Genomic DNA, 19,024 nt, shown 5'->3' on the forward strand with positions numbered 1-19,024 from the left:
TGGGGATGGGGACTTATTTTACTGTATTTTATTTATTTTGTATTATTTTGACACAGTCTTGCCCTCTTGCCCAGGTTGGAATGCAGTGGCACGATCTTGGCTCACTGCAACCTCCACCTCCTGGGTTCAAGTGATTCTCCTGCCTCAGCCTCCCGAGTAGTGGAGATTACAGGCGTCTGCCATCACACCCGGCTAATTTTTGTATTTTTAGTAGAGGCAGGGTTTCACCATGTTGGCCAGGCTGGTCTCAAACTCCTGAGCTCACATGATCTGCCCATCTTGGCCTCCCAAAGTGCTGGGATTATAGGCGTGAGCCACCATGCCCGGCCTATTTTAAAGCAAATTCCAGACATATTATTTTGTCTGACAATAATTTTTTAAGGATTAGTGTTTGATCCCATTCAAAGCTTAATGAAACCTTTTTAACCATTTTAAACTACATTTATAATTTGTTTCATTTCCTTTTAAAAACTTTGATAATGAAACTGCTTCCAGAATACTAGCAATTCTTACAAATATAATGATTTAAACATATAGACAAGGGTGAACCTTAAGCTCTTTTAAACACATTTCATTCAGTGCTATTTTAAAACAATAAAAGTTCAACTTAAAATCACAAATCTAAATTAATTATCTAATTCTTCATTTTAAATTAGAGTCACAAAACTATTTTGTTACTTTATTATGCCAAATTATCTTCACATAACAAGTACATTGAAATACCAATTTCATACGAGTTCATAAGACAAAAATATTAATACTGGAGGGTTTGAGTCTCTTAAGCATTTTTGTTTTTAACACTGAATCTTCCCAAGGTTAAGAGATACTCAATTGTCAAGCTACTACTGTGTCATCCTAGACCCCACAGATGGGTAACTCCCACCCCGTCTGCTGCATTAGTGGATTAAACTCAACTATCTATTTTCTGTTTCATTCTATACTGAATCGTTTTCATAATCTTCCTGTTGGGACCTGAATTCTTACAGATATTTGACAGCTTTGTCCACCTCTGAGGTTAGAGTCATAAGGAAAATGTCAATGACAAAAATGTATTCAGTAAGGATGAATTAGATGGTTAAATAAACTTGGGGACCACTGAATTAAACAGACATTTGTTTGTGCGTGCGGTTTTAAAACTACAAGACTGTAAGGTACTAATGCAAATATCTAAGAGGGGTATAATGTGCAGCAGTTCCAGATGTATTTGACTATGGACCTATGAACTATTCCCTCCCCATCTTTTTTTTTTTTTTTTTTGGATGATTCTCCCATGAAACCTAGAACAGAGCCTGGAAATGGCCAACCTGGAGGCCAAATCTAGCCTGACCCTTCAGTTTCACTTGGCCAGTGTTTTAAAAGTAGTTAATCTATACTTTAAAAATTGAGAGTTGATGGGCATGGTTGTTCATGCCTGTAATCCCAGCCACTTTGGGAGGCCAAGGAGGGTGGATTATTTGAGACCAGGAGTTGCAGACCAGCCTGGGCAACATGGCAAAACCCTGTCTTTACAAAAAATAACCAGGCATGGTGGTGTGTACCAGTAGTTCCAGCTACTCAGGAGGCTGAGGTGGGAGAAACACCTGAGCAATGGGATGTCAAGGCTGCAGTGAGCTGTGATTGCACCACTGCACTCCAGCTTGGGTGAGAGTGAAATCCTGTGTCAAACAAAAAACAGAACAAAATTTAAAAACCACCAAAAAAACATAAACATTAAAAAAAACAGAGTTGCCAGGCATGGTGGATGGATTGCACCTGTAATCCTAGCTACAGGGAGGCTGAGGCAGAAGGATTTCTTGAGGCCAAGAGTTCAAGACCAGCCTGGACAACATAGTGCGACCCTGCCTCTAAATAAAAAAACAACTAAAAAATAAAACATTGAAAGAGTTTACCAAAAATTTCTTAATTGCCTGTTTCTTTTCAAGAATTATTAGATCTGGCAGAAGTAAACCTGCATTCTGGCATGGCTGCCCTGGCTGGAGCTGAGCAAGGGCTGCTTCACCATGCCAGGCGTAGGCACTGCACTTGGTCACTGACGTAGAACTCCTGCACGGTTCTAGGCGTTTGAGTCTGTGGCGTTGATGGCAAAGGGAACCTCAAGGGTGGTAGAAGCATATATGGGAAGAGCTGATGTAAATCCATCAGACTGGATGGACTGTCCCTGGATGCTGGGTGTGAACTGGATGAGGGTAGACCGGGGCTGAGTAGCCTCCCTCTGAGACCAAGTAGGGGAGAGGTGGTGTCACAGAGCAGAAATGCTGTCCTAGAAACCAGCCCATACTGACTGCTTTTCCATTTGCTTTGGAATTTCCCCCATTGCACTGCATGGGGATCTTGACATGCGTGCTGAGAAATAAAGAGCTAAGCTAAAAGCAAAGATGATGCAAATGATTTCAAAATGGTAAAATAAACTTTCAAATGAGATGAATTTGCTAACTATTCTCCCTGAGGGTGCACCTGCCCGAGAAGGATTATAACTGAGGACTAGCTGTCTTGAACCTTGTTGCCACACATAGAGAAAATCCAGCTTTTCTTTTAAGGAAACCAGTGCCTGGCCTTGCCAACCAATGAAAAGGTTGCCTAAGAGCCTTGCCCAGAAGTTTTGTAAGTTAAACTCAGAGAGAAAAAAGGTGAGATGGTTTTCACTGATATTATTTTCACAGAGGGTTATAAGTCAAGAAAATGAATTACCAAGTAAGCTCTGTTTTCTTTCATCTTATTTAATGCATTGCTATACAGCAACAGCAAGCTAATAATTAAGGACCATTCTACCTCCTCTAGAGGCTTTGCTCTGCAGTGATGTCACTCCATAATTTTGTCTGGTTGAGTTTCTAAGCTCTCATTAATGTCCATAAAAATTGGTCAAAATCTAAAGGGCAAAAGGCAAAAGAACAACAACAAAAAACTCACTTACATCTGAAATTTCGTTTTTAATTAGGTATGTGATCACTTCCATTATTTGCTTAGCTTTCAACATTATGAAGCTTGATGTTTTGGACTCTACTAGAAAGTAGTCAAAAATATATACTATTTAGAGCAACCCCACAACCTGTGCTTCAGAACTCCTATTTCTAGATTTCTAAGGAAGATCTCTAGGAAAAAATTATGCAAAATAAAAATGAGTATTAAAATACCCACAGATACACACACCCAAACGGGATTTATCTTTTCTTTTAGATTTTTTCCTTCTACTTTTTATTCCATTAGAATGTGTAAGAATTCAGAGTTTTTTCTCACTGTACTGTTTTTTAAATTTCTGAGATTTGCTGGCAATTCAGGTACAGCAGAAACCATATGCTTTACTTTATTGGGAGCATAATAGTGTAACAGGAAATTCTAATAATTAGATGTTGGACTTTCTGAGTTGATTACCCAGCTTTCGTGTCTTCTGTATTGCTTATCTCTTCTAGATTTTTCTTTCACAATTCTTCAATTTAATTTTTTTTTTTTTTTTTTTTGAGACAGAGTCTTGCTCTGTCGCCCAGGCTGGAGTGCAGTGGCACGATGATCTTGTGCCAGGATGATCTTGATCTCCCGACCTCGTGATCCGCCTGCCTTCGGCCTCTCAAAGTGCTGGGGTTACAGGTGTGAGCCACCGCGCCCGGCCAATTTAATTCTTTAATTTCCAAGATAGCTCTTTCTTGTTGTCTGAATTGTCTTTAAAATTTTTGTTGTTGTTGTTTTTAGCATTTGTTCTGGTTTTATGGATCCAATACCTTATCTTTTATCTTCTGCTTCCTCATGGCTCTCCATTTCCTTCAAGTTACTTTTTGTTGTAGAGGTTGTTTAGGTTGAGCGTGGTTTCTTTCTTTCAGTTTGGAGCCTTTCCTCAGATGTCTCATGCCTCTTGACTGAACATTTATTCAGTCATTCATTCTAAGCCGAAGGCACTGAAACTTGGTTGGAAGCTCCCTGCCTGTGCATGAAACTGGCACTTGGAGGATTGTGCAGTAGATGGCTATGTGGCTTTTTTGATGGAGAACTTTCAAACGTAGGTTTCAGAAAGTCTTTTCTCTTGAGTTAGTCTATCCAAAAGAGGAGTAGCCAACCTTGAGGTTTTTAAGCTTATTTTCCTCCGTTCTGGGAACCGAGAGTGCAAGGAGAAGAGAATGAGGGATTCTACAACACAGACTTTTACCTAATCCTCTGTCCTGTGGCTTGTGTTCCTGAGCTGGGGTGGGGTAGAGAAAGTAACAACCTATCTTTGAGGAGGGAAAGGCTGGCGGGGGTGGGGGGTGGGGTCTCACTGCTCTACCTTCAAATAGTTTCCATGACTTTGATCCTGCTTTATTCCTCTAACCTTTGAGGTACTTGGTCTCTTATAGTTTGAAGCCTTTTTGAGCACTCAGAAAGGTGAATCTCATTGGCATGCCCTTATGTAAGAATTTAGGTTGCAGTTTTCTTCCTTGTCTTTGCAAAGTTGCTTATCACTAATTTTCTTTCCATCTCTCCATCTCCCCAAAAATGTATTGACATTTCTCTGCTGCTATCTCCTCTCTTATTTTTATTTATTTATTGTTTTAAGTTGGAGTTTCACTCTTGTTGCCCAGGCTGGAGTGCAATGGCACAATCTTGGCTCACTACAACCTCCGCTTCCCGGGTTCAAGTGATTCTCCTGCCTCAGCCTTCTGAGTAGCTGGAATTACAGGTGCCCGCCACCATGCCGGGCTAATTTTCTTGTATTTTTAGTAGAGTCAGGGTTTCACTATGTTGGCCAGGCTGGTCTCGAACTCCTGACCTCATGATCCGCCTGCCTCGGCCTCCCAAAGTGTTGGGATTACAGGTGTGAGTCACCGTGCCTGCTCTTTTTTGAGATGGAATTTCGCTCTTGTTGCCCAGGCTGGAGTGCAATGGCGCAATCTTGGCTCACTACAACCTCCGCCTCCCGGGTTCAAGTGATTCTCCTGCCTCAGCCTCCCAAGTAGCTGGGATTACAGGCATGCGCCACACGCTTGGCTAATTTTTTGTATTTTTAGTAGAGACGGGGTTTCACCATGTTGGCCAGGCTGGTCTCGAACTCCTGACCTCAGGTGATCCACCATGCCTGGCCTCCACTCTTATTCTCTTTATCCTCATGGGTTTGTACCTTTCCTCCTCTTATTTTGTCATTTTGAGGTTTTTTGTTTTTTGGAATAAAGTAGAAATAAATGAGATCATTAAATTCTCCATATTTCACCAGAAGTCCTGAATTATCTTTTTATTTTAAAAGCAATCCATTAGATATTAGAGAATCAGGTATGATAATTTCCCTGTGTAACCAAAAGTAAAGCAAACTTATTGTACACCAACTATATAAGGTGGCAACACATTAAATATTTTTAATTGTTTCCTTTTTCTTTTCTTTTTTTCTTACTTCTTTGAGACAGAGTCTCGCTCTGTTGCCCAGGCTGAAGTGCAGTGGGGTGATCTTGGCTCACTGCAGCCTTGACTTCCCAGGTTCAAGTGATTCTCCCACTTTGGCCTCCTGAGTAGCTGGGACTACACGTGTGTGCCACCCAGCTCATTTTCTTTATTTTGTTTTGTAGAGATGGGGTCTCACTGTGTTGCCTAGGCTGGTCTTGAGCTCCTGAACTCAAACCATCCACCCGTCTCAGTCTCCCAAAGTGCTCGGATTATAGGTGTGAGCCACCACAACCAGCCTATTTTCTTTTTAAAGGTAAATATACGCACATGAAAAAAATGTAAATCATATGAAAAAGTAAGCAGTAAAAGGTATACCTGTTTTTCCATTCCATTCCCCTGTCCAACAAGTCCCTTCACCAGATGCAATAACTCTACCTGTTTTTACGGATTCCCTCCTCTTTCTTACACTTTTCTTTTTTTTTTTTTTTTTTTTTGAGATGGATTCTCATTCTGTTGCCCAGGCTGGAGTGCAGTGGTGTGATCTTGGCTCACTGCAACCTCCTCCTCCTGGGCTCAAGCGATTCTCCTGCCTCAGTAGCTGGGATTACAGGTGTGTGCCACCATGCCTGGCTAATTTCTCTGTATTTTTAGTAGAAACGGGGTTTCACCATGTTGGTCAGGCTGGTCTCGAACTCCTGACCTCAAATGATCCACCCACCTCAGCCTCCCAAAGTGCGCTGGTATTACAGCCGTGAGCCACCATGATCGGCCCTTTCTTACACTCCTGATTATCACTTTATAAATACTCTTCCCACCTCTTAACAGTATATCTTGGATACTGTAACTCATTCTTTTTCACATCCATCTTTATGTGAGAAATACACATCTTTGCACATGTGTGCAAAGAGAAATTCTAGAAGTAGAATTGTTGAAGCAAAGAACACATACACTTGTAAATAATAGTTACAGCCAAATTAACCTCCAAGCAATTGTACCAATTTATACTTTCAGTAACAATGAATGAGAATTCCTGTTTCCCCATACTATCTCTCACCATTGCACTATCAAAATTTTTTTTGCAGCTTTCAAATTTAATATGTGAAAAATCTAATTTTAGTGTAGTTTATGGGTATTTCTTTAAGTAAGGTTGAATACATTTTTATGTATTATGGAGTCATTTGTATTTTCTGTGAAATGTCTGCTCATGTTATCATTTTTCTTTTTTGGGAGGATATTGGTATTTTTCTTTTTTTTTTCTTTTTTTTTTTTGAGACGGAGTCTTGCTCTGCCTTTAGGCTGGAGTGCAGTTGTGCTATCTCGGCACTCGGCACTGTCTCACCTCTGCCTCCTGGGTTCAAGTGATTCTCTTGCCTCAGCCTCCTGAGTAGCTGGGACTACAGGTGTGCACCACCACGCCCAGCTAATATTTTGTATTTTCAGTAGAGACGAGGTTTCACCATGTTGGCCAGGAAGGTCTCGATCTCTTTACCTCGGATCCCCCACCTCAGCATCCCAAAGTGCTGGCATTACAGGAGTGAGCCACCGCGCCTGACTGGATATTGGTATTTTAAAAATCGATTTGTAAAATGCTTTACTTAGAAAATTGTTTATTTTTTATTTGTTTATTATATTTGTTGGAAAGTTTTCCCTATCAGGTTATCATTTGATTTTTGCCTGTCTGTTTATGATACTTTTGGGCAAACAGAAAATTACAGTTTTATGTAGTCAAATTCAATGTTTTCTTTAATGGCCTTCGCTGAGATCATAAAAAAATTTCTGATTTTTTTCTAGTATTTCATGATTTTGTTTATATTACATTTACTTAGATGATTTATTTGGAACTTATTTTGAAGTAGGAGTGAGATAGGGGTTTGGCTTTTCCCCCAATTGGCTTGCTAGCTGCCCCAAGTTGCAATTCATCCTCAATGCAAACCACAGCAACATTTGTAAAAGTGTAACAAAAACACTTTATCAGATCTAAATGGAAGATTAACTGTCTCCTCGACCACTAAGGCAAGACAATTGGTTCAAGACCGTTTTGCAAGAAGTTTCATTTGTAGGTGTTAGGGTATGTAATTCAAGACAGAGACTGATCATATTTGGCAATTGTATCTGTGCCCTCCCTCTCTGTTGAATTGGGAAGGGAGGGAGAGGAATTCCTGGGAGGCACCTGAAGTCTCAAACTCTACTGTAAATCCCAGGGCCTGACTAGAGCTCAGGATATAGAGCCCAAATCAGGAGAGTTGGGGAACAGGAAAGCAGAGAACAAGCCCTGAAGCAGCAGCTGGGCAGGAGATGGAGGGGAGCAGGTGCAGAGGGAGGCAGGAAGCCTGGTGCCTGTGGGCAGCTGATTCTATCGAAGGGGCAGGGATGGGGGAGACTTGCATTTCTAAGCAGTTGTCACAATTCTCAGGGGGATGATGGACTTTAGACTAAGCTTTTAACTCCACAAGAAGATGGGGCCAGGAATTCTAATAGCTAGTAAAGGGTAGCCCAAATCTTAGAAATGTGGACTGGAATAAACTGAGATAGTTAAATTCTGGGATAGTGTTAGTAGTTAAAAAATACAAATATTTACCTCTACTAAATCTTACCTAAGTGTAATGGTGGATTAATTGGTAAATTAGTTCATTCCAAACTTTTATCAACTACTGCGCAGAACTCCCAGAGACAGAGGGAAGAGTAAAGCACAGGTTCCTGCCCACCTGGTGCTTTTTTTTTTTAGACGGAGTTTCACTCTTGTTGCCCACGCTGGAGTGCAGTGGCACGATCTCAGCTCACTGCAACCTCTGCCTCCTGGGTTCAAGCAATTCTCCTGCCTCAGCCTCCCAAGTAGCTGGTATTACAGGTGTGCGCCACCATGCCTGGCTAATTTTTGTATTTTTAGTAGAGGTGGCGTTTCACCATGTTGGCCAGGCTGGTCTCAAACTCCTGACCTCAGGTGATCCACCCGCCTCAGCCTCCCAAAGTGTTGGGATTACAGGTGTGAGCCACTGTGCCCCACGCCCTCCTGGTGCTTATGTAGTTGTGGCCCAAGTACATTAGTGACAAGGACAGCACAGTAATGAGGACACAGAGCCAGTAAGTTCTTCAGAGAGTCTGTTAGAACACAAAGTGATCAAAGTGATCAAGTACTGCATTCTATGGAAAATCTAAATTTTCTTTTTCCTTAGGTTAAGCTAAAGTTTCTTGCAGAATTACTACTTCATTCTAGTCTGTCATAAGCTGCATGGTGTTTTTCTGCCAGGAATCTGGGGAGATCTAGTGCCACTTGACCTTCACAGAGATTCTTAACCTGATGGGTTTCAGAATGTCATCTTAAAATTGGATGCAAATGGTATGGGTGAGGTTTTTTTTTTTTTTTTTTTTCCTCCTGGGGATAAAGTCATAGGTTTTGTTAGCATCTCAAAGGAATCTGTGACCCCAGGATGATTAAGAATCAGTGATTTTGGCTGAGTACAGTGGTTCACACCTGTAATTCCAGCACTTTGGGAGGTAGAGGTGGGTAAAGAAAAGGAAGAAGAATCAGTGACTTAGATTTTCTTCACTCTAATTAAGAACATTTACCTTTTTTGTTTGTTTGTTTTGTTTTGTTTTTTTGAGACAGGGTCTGGCATTGTCACCCAGGCTGGAGTATAGTGGCTTGATCTCAGCTCACTGCAACCTCCACTTCCTGGTCTCAACCCATCCTCCCACCTCAGTCTGTAGGTGTAGCTGAGACTACAGGCACACACCCTGCTAAGGGGTACACCACCACACCCTGCTAAGGGGACCTTTATCTTAAAAATGTTTTTAAAACACATCCTAATCGGTCTCTAACCTAGAGATGTGCTTAGTTACTGATACCTGGTCCCTTTTAAGCCTATGTTCTTCATCCTTCTTCCAGATTCCTTTCTCCCTATCCAGAAATAGGAGCAGTACTGGGCATCAACCTTCTCTTTACTTCCCTTATTTATGTTTATTTGGCAACCCCATACTTAACCTTAAGTATAAGGTTAGGAAGCCTTATTTGTACTTAATTGTAATAATGTGATATTATTGAGCAGAGTTGGAAATCCATACTTTCAAGGCCGTCTCTCATGTTTTCAGTCAAATTTTTGGTTTGGAATGCTCAAGTCCAAAAATCAAGTTTAACACATATTTACTTAGTAAACACTTTCTATATGTAAGAACTTATACTCCATTTTGAAGGAGAGAGGAGGGGAGCAGGACATACATACGAGTCAAAACCAGTTCCCACCTTCATTGAGATGGGACATTCTGGAAAATGCACGAAGCGCTGTGGGAATTCAGAGAGGAAGAGAGTATTTCCTGCTGGAGAGTGCAGAAAAAAAACATCCAGAAGACATCGTAGGTGGGCAGCATTTCTTACCACTGGCAATGCTGTAAACCCTCCTTTTCCACATCTTCAAAGTAAGGTGCTGGGCCTAGACACTGACGCCTGCTCAGAAAAATTCAAAAAGTAAATGTAGGAGGAAAAATCAGCCTTTGTCATAAAATGACATAGAAAGAAAGAGTGGAAGCAACTAGTATAGGACAAGTTGTACAAGAACATAAAGTAGTAAAGGAGATAAAATATTATTATTTGAATAAATATGAGAAATTTCAAAAACGATTAGTAATCCAGAATCTTTCATCATTGTTATCATATTATTTTTAAAATTTGGTTTTAAAGCAACACAAGGCAATATGCATATTTTCTTAAACTTTAAGAAATAGAAAAATTGTTTTGCTAGAAATATGTACAGACCTTAGGGACTTTTCTAAAATGTAGGTTGAGAGGTGTGTGTATATACTCTTTTCTTCTTACTAGATCACATGTAATCAAGCATCTACTACTGATATGAGTCATAAATTTGTGGAGTACTTTTAGATCAATGCTTACAAAGCAGTTTCACATTCATTACAAATCCTGTACAGTACATTAGCATAGGCTAATAAATTTCTTACTCTCTATTCTTAGGTTGAACCAACCAAATTTTCGAGACGGCTCACGGCTTAGAGGAAGGCTCATCTAAATAAAGGCCGGCTAAAGTGACATTGCAGGGATTAAATCCTTCTCTGGCTGCCTGTGTGACCAGAAGGCTTATTTGCAAGTTTCTTCTTTCCTGGGGTCCGGATTATTAGGTCTCCAGCGCCCTGCGGCTTGACAGCAAGAGAAGCATGAAATGAAGGTCAGAGATGAGATCCCGCAGCAGGGACTTGGGGGCCTCCCAGGGGCATTTATGCACTAGAGTGCAAGATTCTCTGGCCATTAAGGGAAATAGCAAACAGAAACCTTTGTCCTGGGGCACAGCCACCTACCACAAAGCATCAGACTCCGTGTCTGGCCAGAAAGTTCCTGGAGTCCCATCAGGGCAGTGGGTATGTAACATGTACCTAATTGTACAGCTAAAGCTTGCAAGTTCAACGTGAGGGAAGGTGGGAAATGTCTTGAGTGAGGCGAGCAGCTCCTGGCTGGGCTGGGCAGACTCAGCTACCACGTTCACTGCCCTCCTCTCACTAAAGCCGAGAGGGAGGCTGCTCAGCTCTCAGGAAAACTCTCTTGAACCCTGGGCATCTGCTGTCCTCAGTTGGCATCTCCCACCCTCTGAGCCTCTTCTGCTCCTGCACAACCTGCCTCTTCGCTGAGATGGAGACGTGAGCCCCCGTGGACGATGACTGCAGTGTATATGAATGGAGGTGGCCTGGTGAACCCCCACTATGCCCGGTGGGATCGGCGCGACAGTGTAGAAAGTGGCTGTCAGACTGAGAGCAGCAAGGAGGGTGAGGAGGGACAGCCCCGCCAGCTGACGCCCTTCGAGAAACTGACACAGGACATGTCCCAGGATGAGAAGGTGGTGAGGGAGATCACGCTGGGAAAACGGATAGGCTTCTACCGAATTCGAGGGGAAATCGGAAGTGGAAACTTCTCCCAAGTGAAGCTTGGGATTCACTCCCTAACCAAAGGTAGGATCCGACTTCCCAAGGGTCATCCCTGGCAGTATTGGGACCTAGTGTAGGAGCGGGGTTAGGTGGCCAGGGCCAAGGAAGCAAGTAAAGTGACCTCAGCAGAGCCCCTGCAAGGCCCACATCCTGTGCCAGCCGCCTTCTGTGGTCTTCTCAGTTAATTTTCACAGTAACCATGTGAGGTCAATATTTGTTTCCATTTTGCAGATAGAGAAACTGAGATCCAAAGAAAGTAAATGTGTCTTCAGTTCTATCTTAGGGGTTTTTGACTCCAAAAACCCTTCCACCATACCATGCAGATAAACCTACTCAAACATAAGAAGAATCTGTCCTCTCCGGTGAGGCCCTTGAGAAGTGGAGTGGAGTGTGGCTTGGAACCAAGCCACCTCATCTCTCAAGCCACCTCATCTCCCAAGCCCATATTTATAGTTTCCATTTATATTTGTGTCTCAGTGACAATGGCACAGTGTGGCACAGGAGTTCCTCCCGATGGGCGCTGTCTCTGGATAGCAGGTCCAGTTTCCCTTCCATCCAGAGGCTGCTACTTCTGTCATATTTGAGAAAAAGCGATTTGATCTCAGAACCTTTTCTGCTCAGTGCACCCTGTCCTAGCTCTCATTGTTGGCTCCTCACTCCCCATTTGCTTGGCTACCGGACACTCTGAGATTCTGGACTAGCAGTACCCAGCACTTTGGCCTCAGGGAGAAACCATATGGAGAGCCCAGCACCCCTTTGCTGCTCCGACCCCATTGTGGGCACTTCCCCAAGGTACCTGTAACTTAGCAGAAGTCTGGGGATTATCGTAAAGCACTTACAAGACAGAAACAGAACACCTTACAACTCGGCATAATTTACTGAGTCCTAAAACCCATGGACTCTACCATCTCCCGAGAGTCCCTGATTGACATTTTCTCTGCTTGGACTCAGCCAGCCACCATGTCTCCAAGGCCCCTCTTTTCTTATATTATAGTTGTTTTTTGCTTCCTTTTCTTCTCCAATCCCCAATCCCATGCCCCTCCAATCCCTGTGGCTGGCCTTTATAGAAAAAGCTCCACAGACATGTGTGCATGCATGTACCTCCCCACCACAACTGACCCACGCACTCCCAAGTCACTGGAGTTTCACGTCTTCTATACTCTTGCTCTGAAGCCTGTGTATCTGGGTTCATGTCTTCACATCTTGGCTACTCTACTTACTCATCTGGGTAAATTACAGTACTTGTCTGAGCCTTAGATACTTCATTTATAAAATGCAGCCAATAACTGCTTACTTCATAGGGTATCATAAGGATTAATAAGTGCTCAACAAATGTTAGTTAGATGCTTAATAAGCCTTGCCTTGCCTTGCCTTTGTGCAACCAAAGATCAACTAAAGTATCTTTATCAGAAGTTCATTCCTGCCCATCCCAATACACAAACTGAGATCAATGCAGCTGCCATGCCCTACAGCCATAGTTTTCAACTGACTGCACGTTAGAATTACCTGGGAAGGTTTAAAAAGAGAATTAGTGCCTAGAACCCATGCTCAGAGCTTCTGATGCGATTGATCTAGAGTGGGACTGGGCATGGGTAGTATTTGGAAACTCTCCAGGTGATTCTAACTAACATGTAACACTAAGAAATACTTGCCTACAGCAACTTGCACATACTGCCGACAGCTTTTAAAATAGTACTTTTTTGGTAGTTGCCACAAATGGGTAATCTAAGTATTATTTGTATTTTAAAATCAATTATGAGGTATTGTGTCAGGTTTCCATGCTACGTTTAACTTTCAAATTTCATTTCACTTGAGAGAATATTCATTTATTATTCATTTAGGTGAACAATAGAAGCACTATATTAGGCCTTGGGGGATATAAAGATGAAATAGATACAGCCTTCGTCCTCAAGGATAAGGGAAGAGAAGATGTGTACAAATAAGTATAATACAAACCAGAATTTGAAAAACATAGAAGAGAAAAGCTATGAGCTTAAAGCAAGGAAAGAGACTCTTCCACCTTAGGACTATGGTGAAAGGATTTAAGTGAAGATCAAATTTGAGCTACACCTCAAGGAAAGATAAGATTTTGGATAGGCAGTGATTATAGGACAGAAGAGGGTTGGGGGTTAGTTAGAGGAGAATGTGAACAAACGCATTAATGTGGGGAAATGACATATAGTACAGTTACCCTAACAGTAGGGGAAGTAGGGTAAAGGGCTGGAAAACTTAGTTGTGGCTGAATCATAGAGGACTTTGAACGTTATCCAAGGATTTTGGATTGTTTTTCTTACAATGAAGACTTTAAAATTTTTGTGATTAGAATTGGGCTTTCGTAAGGTTAACCATACAGTGATGAGAATGAAGGTTGAAAAGCAAGAGATGCAGGAGACAGGGAGCTATCAGGAATCTATGGTGATGGTTCAGCCACAGGGAAGAATATCCTGAGCTAGGTGGATGTCAGTCAAAATAGAAAAGAGGAAGGAGTTGGTGATGCCAAAGAGAAGAATCTGGAGGATTGGTGTGTTAGTCAGTGTTTTCCAGAGAAACGGCACCAATAGAAAAGAGAGACAGGGAGAGAGAGAGAGAGAGACACTTAACAAGGAATTGGCTCACACAATTATGGAGACTGCCCCCAAGATCCATAGTCAGCAAGCTGGAGGCCCAGCAGAGCCAGAGGTGTAAGTTCCAGTCTGAAAGCCAACAGACTCAAGACCCAGGAAGAGCCACGTTCAGCTTGAGTCTGAAGGCCAAAAAAGACCAATGTCCCAGGTAAAGGCAGTCAGGCAGAAGCAGTTTCCACTTGCTCAGTCTTTTTTTTTTTTAATCAATTAATTAATTATTTTTGAGATGGAGTCTCACCCTGTCACCCAGGCTGGAGTGCAATGGCGTGATCTCAGCTCACCGCAACCTCTGCCTCCCAGGTTCAAGTGATTCTCCTGCCTCATCCTGAGTAGCTGGGATTACAGACATGCGCCACCTTGCCCGGCTAGTTTATTTTTATTTATTTATTTATTTATTTATTTATTTATTTATTTATTTACTTGAGACAGAGTCTCGCTCTGTTGCCCAGGCTGGAGTGCAGTGGCGAGATCTAGGCTCACTGCAAGCTCCGCCTCCCAGGTTCATGCCATTCTCCTGCCTCAGCCTCCCGAGGAGCTGGGACTACAGGCGCCCGCCACCACGCCTGGCTGATTTTTTGTATTTTTAGTAGAGACGGGGTTTCACCATGTTGGCCAGGATGGTCTCGATCTCCTGACCTCGTGATCTGCCTGCCTCAGTCTCCCAAAGTGCTGGGATTACAGGCATGAGCCACCGTGCCTGGCCGGATTAGTTTTAAATATGCTAATGGAATCATTCACTGTTGCTCCATGAACACTATGATTTTTCAATGTCATTAAATATAGATATTTTTTGATATCTCTATTTATGTGTATATATTATCTATATATGTGTATTTGTTATCTATACACTCATCTTTTAAAGAGGACATATTGTTTCACATATAGCTGTGGCATAAATTCTTTAACAGCCGCTATTGGTTAACATTTGGATCATTTCTAAAGTTTTGCTGTTAATTATAATGCTACAGAGATTATTCTTCCCCATACTTCTTTGCATATACGTATGATTTCTCTCAGCATACATTCCTAGAAGTTAGCTGTCTTGGTCAGAGGGCACGCATTGAACAATTTTAACACACAGCACCAAAAGAGCAGCTTTTGAATCCTTACTCATAGAGTACACCTATCTGTAACTCAAATCTCATAGGGACTAATGTTGCTTTTTGGTAATCTAGAGCCAGCATGAAAGACAAAAGATAAAACACATAGGGCGATGAAAGGCCAAAAATCGAGACAGAAGATGTGATTTGGAAGGTTACAAGAGAAGTTGGATAAAGCCAAACAAGGAGAGGAATTTAGAAAAAAGTGTCCAATGCTGCAGAAGGGTCACAGAGCTACAGTCTGAGCAAAGGCTACTGCATAAGGCCAACTTTGAGCAGTTTCATACAAGTGTGGGTTCAGATGTTAGATTCCAATAGAAAGGAAGCAGGATGGGACAGTAGGAAAAGTGTGGACTTGGGGACCAGACAAATTTATCTGAAATACTCATTCAATAATTTACTAGGCTTCTGACTTTAGGCATATTAATCTCTTTGGTCCTCAGTTGCCTCAGCTGTAAAATAGAGATAATGATTTTTAGAATTGTTGGGGAAATTGGAAATAATGTATGTGAAGTACATGACATATAGTAACCACTCAAAATGGTAGCTGTCATTGCTATAACGTTACTTTTTAATTAAACTTATTTCAAAAGGGTATTTAATGTTATTACAACAACAAAAACCAGTATCACTTACTACTAATAGAAGGTGATGGTAAAAATAAATATAATGCAAACAAATTAAAAAATATTAAAGGAAAATTACAAGTAACAAAGTAATTTTTAAAACATGCTAGCAATCAATCTCAGACTTTCTCTTTGCCTTAATTAGGAGAATTAAAGGAGAGCTGAAATGGGAATCATGTTTTTATGCTGTGATTCAGTGCCATTTAAGGCTGTTTCCATGCCCTAAAATCATTTCAACCTCATGAGTCTTAAAGGTTCCACTTTGGGAAACACTGACATCATCTAGTCCTTCCATGTTTTACAAATGAGGAAATGGAGGCTCAGAAAAGGCTGTCCCACGGTTTAGAACCTGTTTACAGGAATTCACATGGAATTGAGTACTCACATGTATTGAGTACAGGGGAATTCTATGGACCCACAGCAGGGAAGTAGGGCCGGGTCTTAAGACGATATTCTTTCGATCTTCACTTTCTCTGGGGCTGTGGGCTTTCTCATTTCTACTTTTCTTGATGAGTTTGTTTCATCTTTATACCTCTTTCTGCAAAAAGGTTTTCCACACTTAATTATCAGAAGGTATATCATGGTCAAAAATGGTTGTTGCCAGTCCCACATCTACATAAACTCTCAACGTTATTGACCATCTCCATCCCATGTGTTTCATTCTGTTTCACTTCAAATTTTAAAGAGAAAGAATATACTTGATTACTAGCCAGCTGAAAATGAACTACCTTTGAGTCAAGGGCATGCCCACGTCAGTGAGTTGTAGCCCTTTGAGTCACGTGAGCCACTACTGTCTCAGCAGAGCCAAAGGTCCAAAGAAGTCTCTGAGAAGGGAGAAAATTGACAGACATATCCACCATAGAGACATTAGCTAGCTAAGTTGAGAAGTTTCTACAAGCCGGGAGCAAGACAGTGCCCAATTCTGTAGACAGGATATTATGTGAAAGGACACACAAAAAAAGGTGGAATAATAATTGGTGTTTATATACTGACTTACTTCTCGGGTTCCAAAGACTTCTTGTCTGTTGTATTACAAAATTAACTTCATACTTGTCCCCGTGAGTTTCAGAGAGCATGGCATTTTCCCGCTGTGTGGGTATGGGTGGGTGCCTTGTGTGGCCTCACTAACATGCCCTCCTTATACCTAACCTGCTACAGAGTAGCTCTGTTGTCAAAGAAACAGTCTCACCTGCTGGTTCTGGGACAGTATGTACAAAAAGGGGCAGGAAAATAGATAGCAGTTTGTACAAATATGGCCCCCACACCAAAACAACTTGCCCAGAATTGTCATCAGGTTTATCTAGGAATATAAGGACAGTTTGAATAAGATAATAGAGGAGATTCCCAGGAAAGCAGAGAATTTCAATGCCAGGAGTGGGCAGCTCCCAGGACAGTAGTCTAAAAAGTTAAAAAAAAAAAAAATAAAGAAATACAAAGCACCAAGTGCTCTGGATCTCTACAAAGGAGGTTCCAATATGGGTCCCTGCTGGCTGGGGTTTATTTTTATAGCTCACAGTTTGGAATTCCCTTGGGCTCTCCAAGCTGCTAGTGAAGGTTGACAGTCATCATGAGCCTCCTTTTAGGCTGATTAGAAATTTCTCATAAGAGATGATACACTTGGCTTCTGAATATTTTATGTCCCATCTGTTGTCACAAACAAAAGAAGTGGCAGCGGATGTGGGTGTTTTATTTCTGTTGCTGCCCTTCTGACTTCTTCCTTCTGCTACTCTAGTCTCATGTTTCTAGGATCCTTTCTTCCTCCCACTTTATTTATCTATTTATCTATTAATTCATTCTTTCCTTCCTTTTTTTTTTTATCTTTTGAGGAAGAGTTTTGCTTCATTGCCCAGGCTGGAGTGCAGTGATGCGATCAAAGCTCACTGCTGCCTTGGACTGCTGGGCTCAAGTGATTCACCCATCTCAGCCTCGCAAAGCACTGGGATTACAGGTGTGAGACACCATGACTGGCCTTCATTCCTTTATATATATATATATATGTAATATATAATTTATATATATAATATAAATTATATATATATGTGTGTGTGTATGTGTGTGTGTCTGTCTGTGTGTAAGCACGTGCCTGATAAGGAACTTACAGCAGTTTAACGGAGGCAGACAGGAAACAATTGATGAGTGCTGTCCAGAGTAAGGCAGCAAGAATGTGCTTACCTGTGCCCAGTGAATCCAGGAAGGGTCTATTGAGCAGGAAAGGCTTGTGATGGGTCTCGAGGGCTGAGGAGCAATTTCACAGGAGAAGGGGGAAAGAGAACTCCAGAAAGAGAGATAGGATGTAAAGTACATAGAAGCATGAACCAGTGTGGGGAGTATTTGGAGATTTAAAAGTAACTCAGCAAAGCTAGAGCGTGAGGTGCACCCACAGAGCTATGGGAAAGAGATAAGGTGGATGGGGCTTGATCATGGAAAATCTTCTTGCATATCTGGATTTTGTCATTTAGGTATTGGAAAGCTATTGAAGAGCTTTTTTTTTTTTTTTTTTTTTTTTTTTTTGTTGAGACTGAGTCTTGCCCTGTCACCCAGGCTGGAGTACAATGGCGTGATCTCGGTTCATTGCAACCTCTGCCTCCCGGGTTCAAGCGATTCTCCTGCCTCAGTCTCCTGAGTAGCTGGGATTACAGGCACACACCACCATGCTCAGCAATTTTTTTTTTTGTATCTTTAGTAGAGATGGGGTTTCACCATCTTGGCCAGGCTGGTCTCGAATTCCTGACCTCGTGATCCGCCCACCTCAGCCTCCCAAAGTGCTGGGATTACAGGCATGAGTCACTGCGCTCAGTCGTTTAGGAGCTTTAAGCAAGCCATTAATGCAAGTGATTAATATGATCTTATTTCAGTGAGGAATGTGAATTGAAGTTGGAAAGTAAGGAGAGTCAAGGAAGTCAGAAAAAACTGTTAGTCAAATGGTCCAGATGGATGATGATGTTCATCTCAACTAAGGAGAAGTGGCAGTGAGAATGGAGAGAAGGGGATGCATTTGAAACATGTCTTAGGATATTGGAAAACCTTGTGATCAATGGCATGGGTGAGAGCAGGACGGGACATGGGAGAGGAAGAACTGACGATGACTCCGAGTTTCCAGTTTTAATGCCTTACCAGTAAATAATTACAGGAGAAGTGGATTTGAGAGTAAATATTCGGAAGCACTGACTTGGAGGTATATGGAATTCATGAAATGAATGGGTCTAGCAGCTTTCTTGGAGCCCAAGAGAAAGTATGATACATAAAGATTTGAGGCTTAACAAACTCTGGGATGTAGTGAAAATCTTGGGAGTCCTAGTTACAAGCTCCTTGGTGTCAGATATTATATCACATTGATCCTTAAAGTTCCTCCATGTGTGTTATAAATAATAAACACTCGACAAATATTTGGTGAATTAAGTTAGTATAA

At 41.7% G+C, this 19,024-nt stretch overlaps 1 protein-coding gene across 2 annotated transcripts in view; it reads left to right on the forward strand.

The window, feature by feature from the left end:
• The window catches only part of NIM1K (NIM1 serine/threonine protein kinase), an 86,277-nt gene that overhangs the window by 44,265 nt on the left and 22,988 nt on the right, over window positions 1-19,024 (forward strand). The window contains exons 1-2 of one of the 2 annotated variants that reach the window (XM_030814035.1): window positions 5,523-5,653; window positions 10,304-11,289. In XM_030814035.1, coding sequence (XP_030669895.1) covers window positions 10,998-11,289 — 292 coding nt within the window. In that variant the 5' untranslated portion in view covers window positions 5,523-5,653; window positions 10,304-10,997. Of the gene's footprint in view, window positions 1-5,522; window positions 5,654-10,303; window positions 11,290-19,024 lie in introns of those variants that run through there. The other variant, XM_003277748.4, reaches the window with a different exon arrangement.

Source organism: Nomascus leucogenys, chromosome 6, assembly GCF_006542625.1.
Source record: "Nomascus leucogenys isolate Asia chromosome 6, Asia_NLE_v1, whole genome shotgun sequence".
Lineage (NCBI taxonomy): Eukaryota > Metazoa > Chordata > Mammalia > Primates > Hylobatidae > Nomascus > Nomascus leucogenys.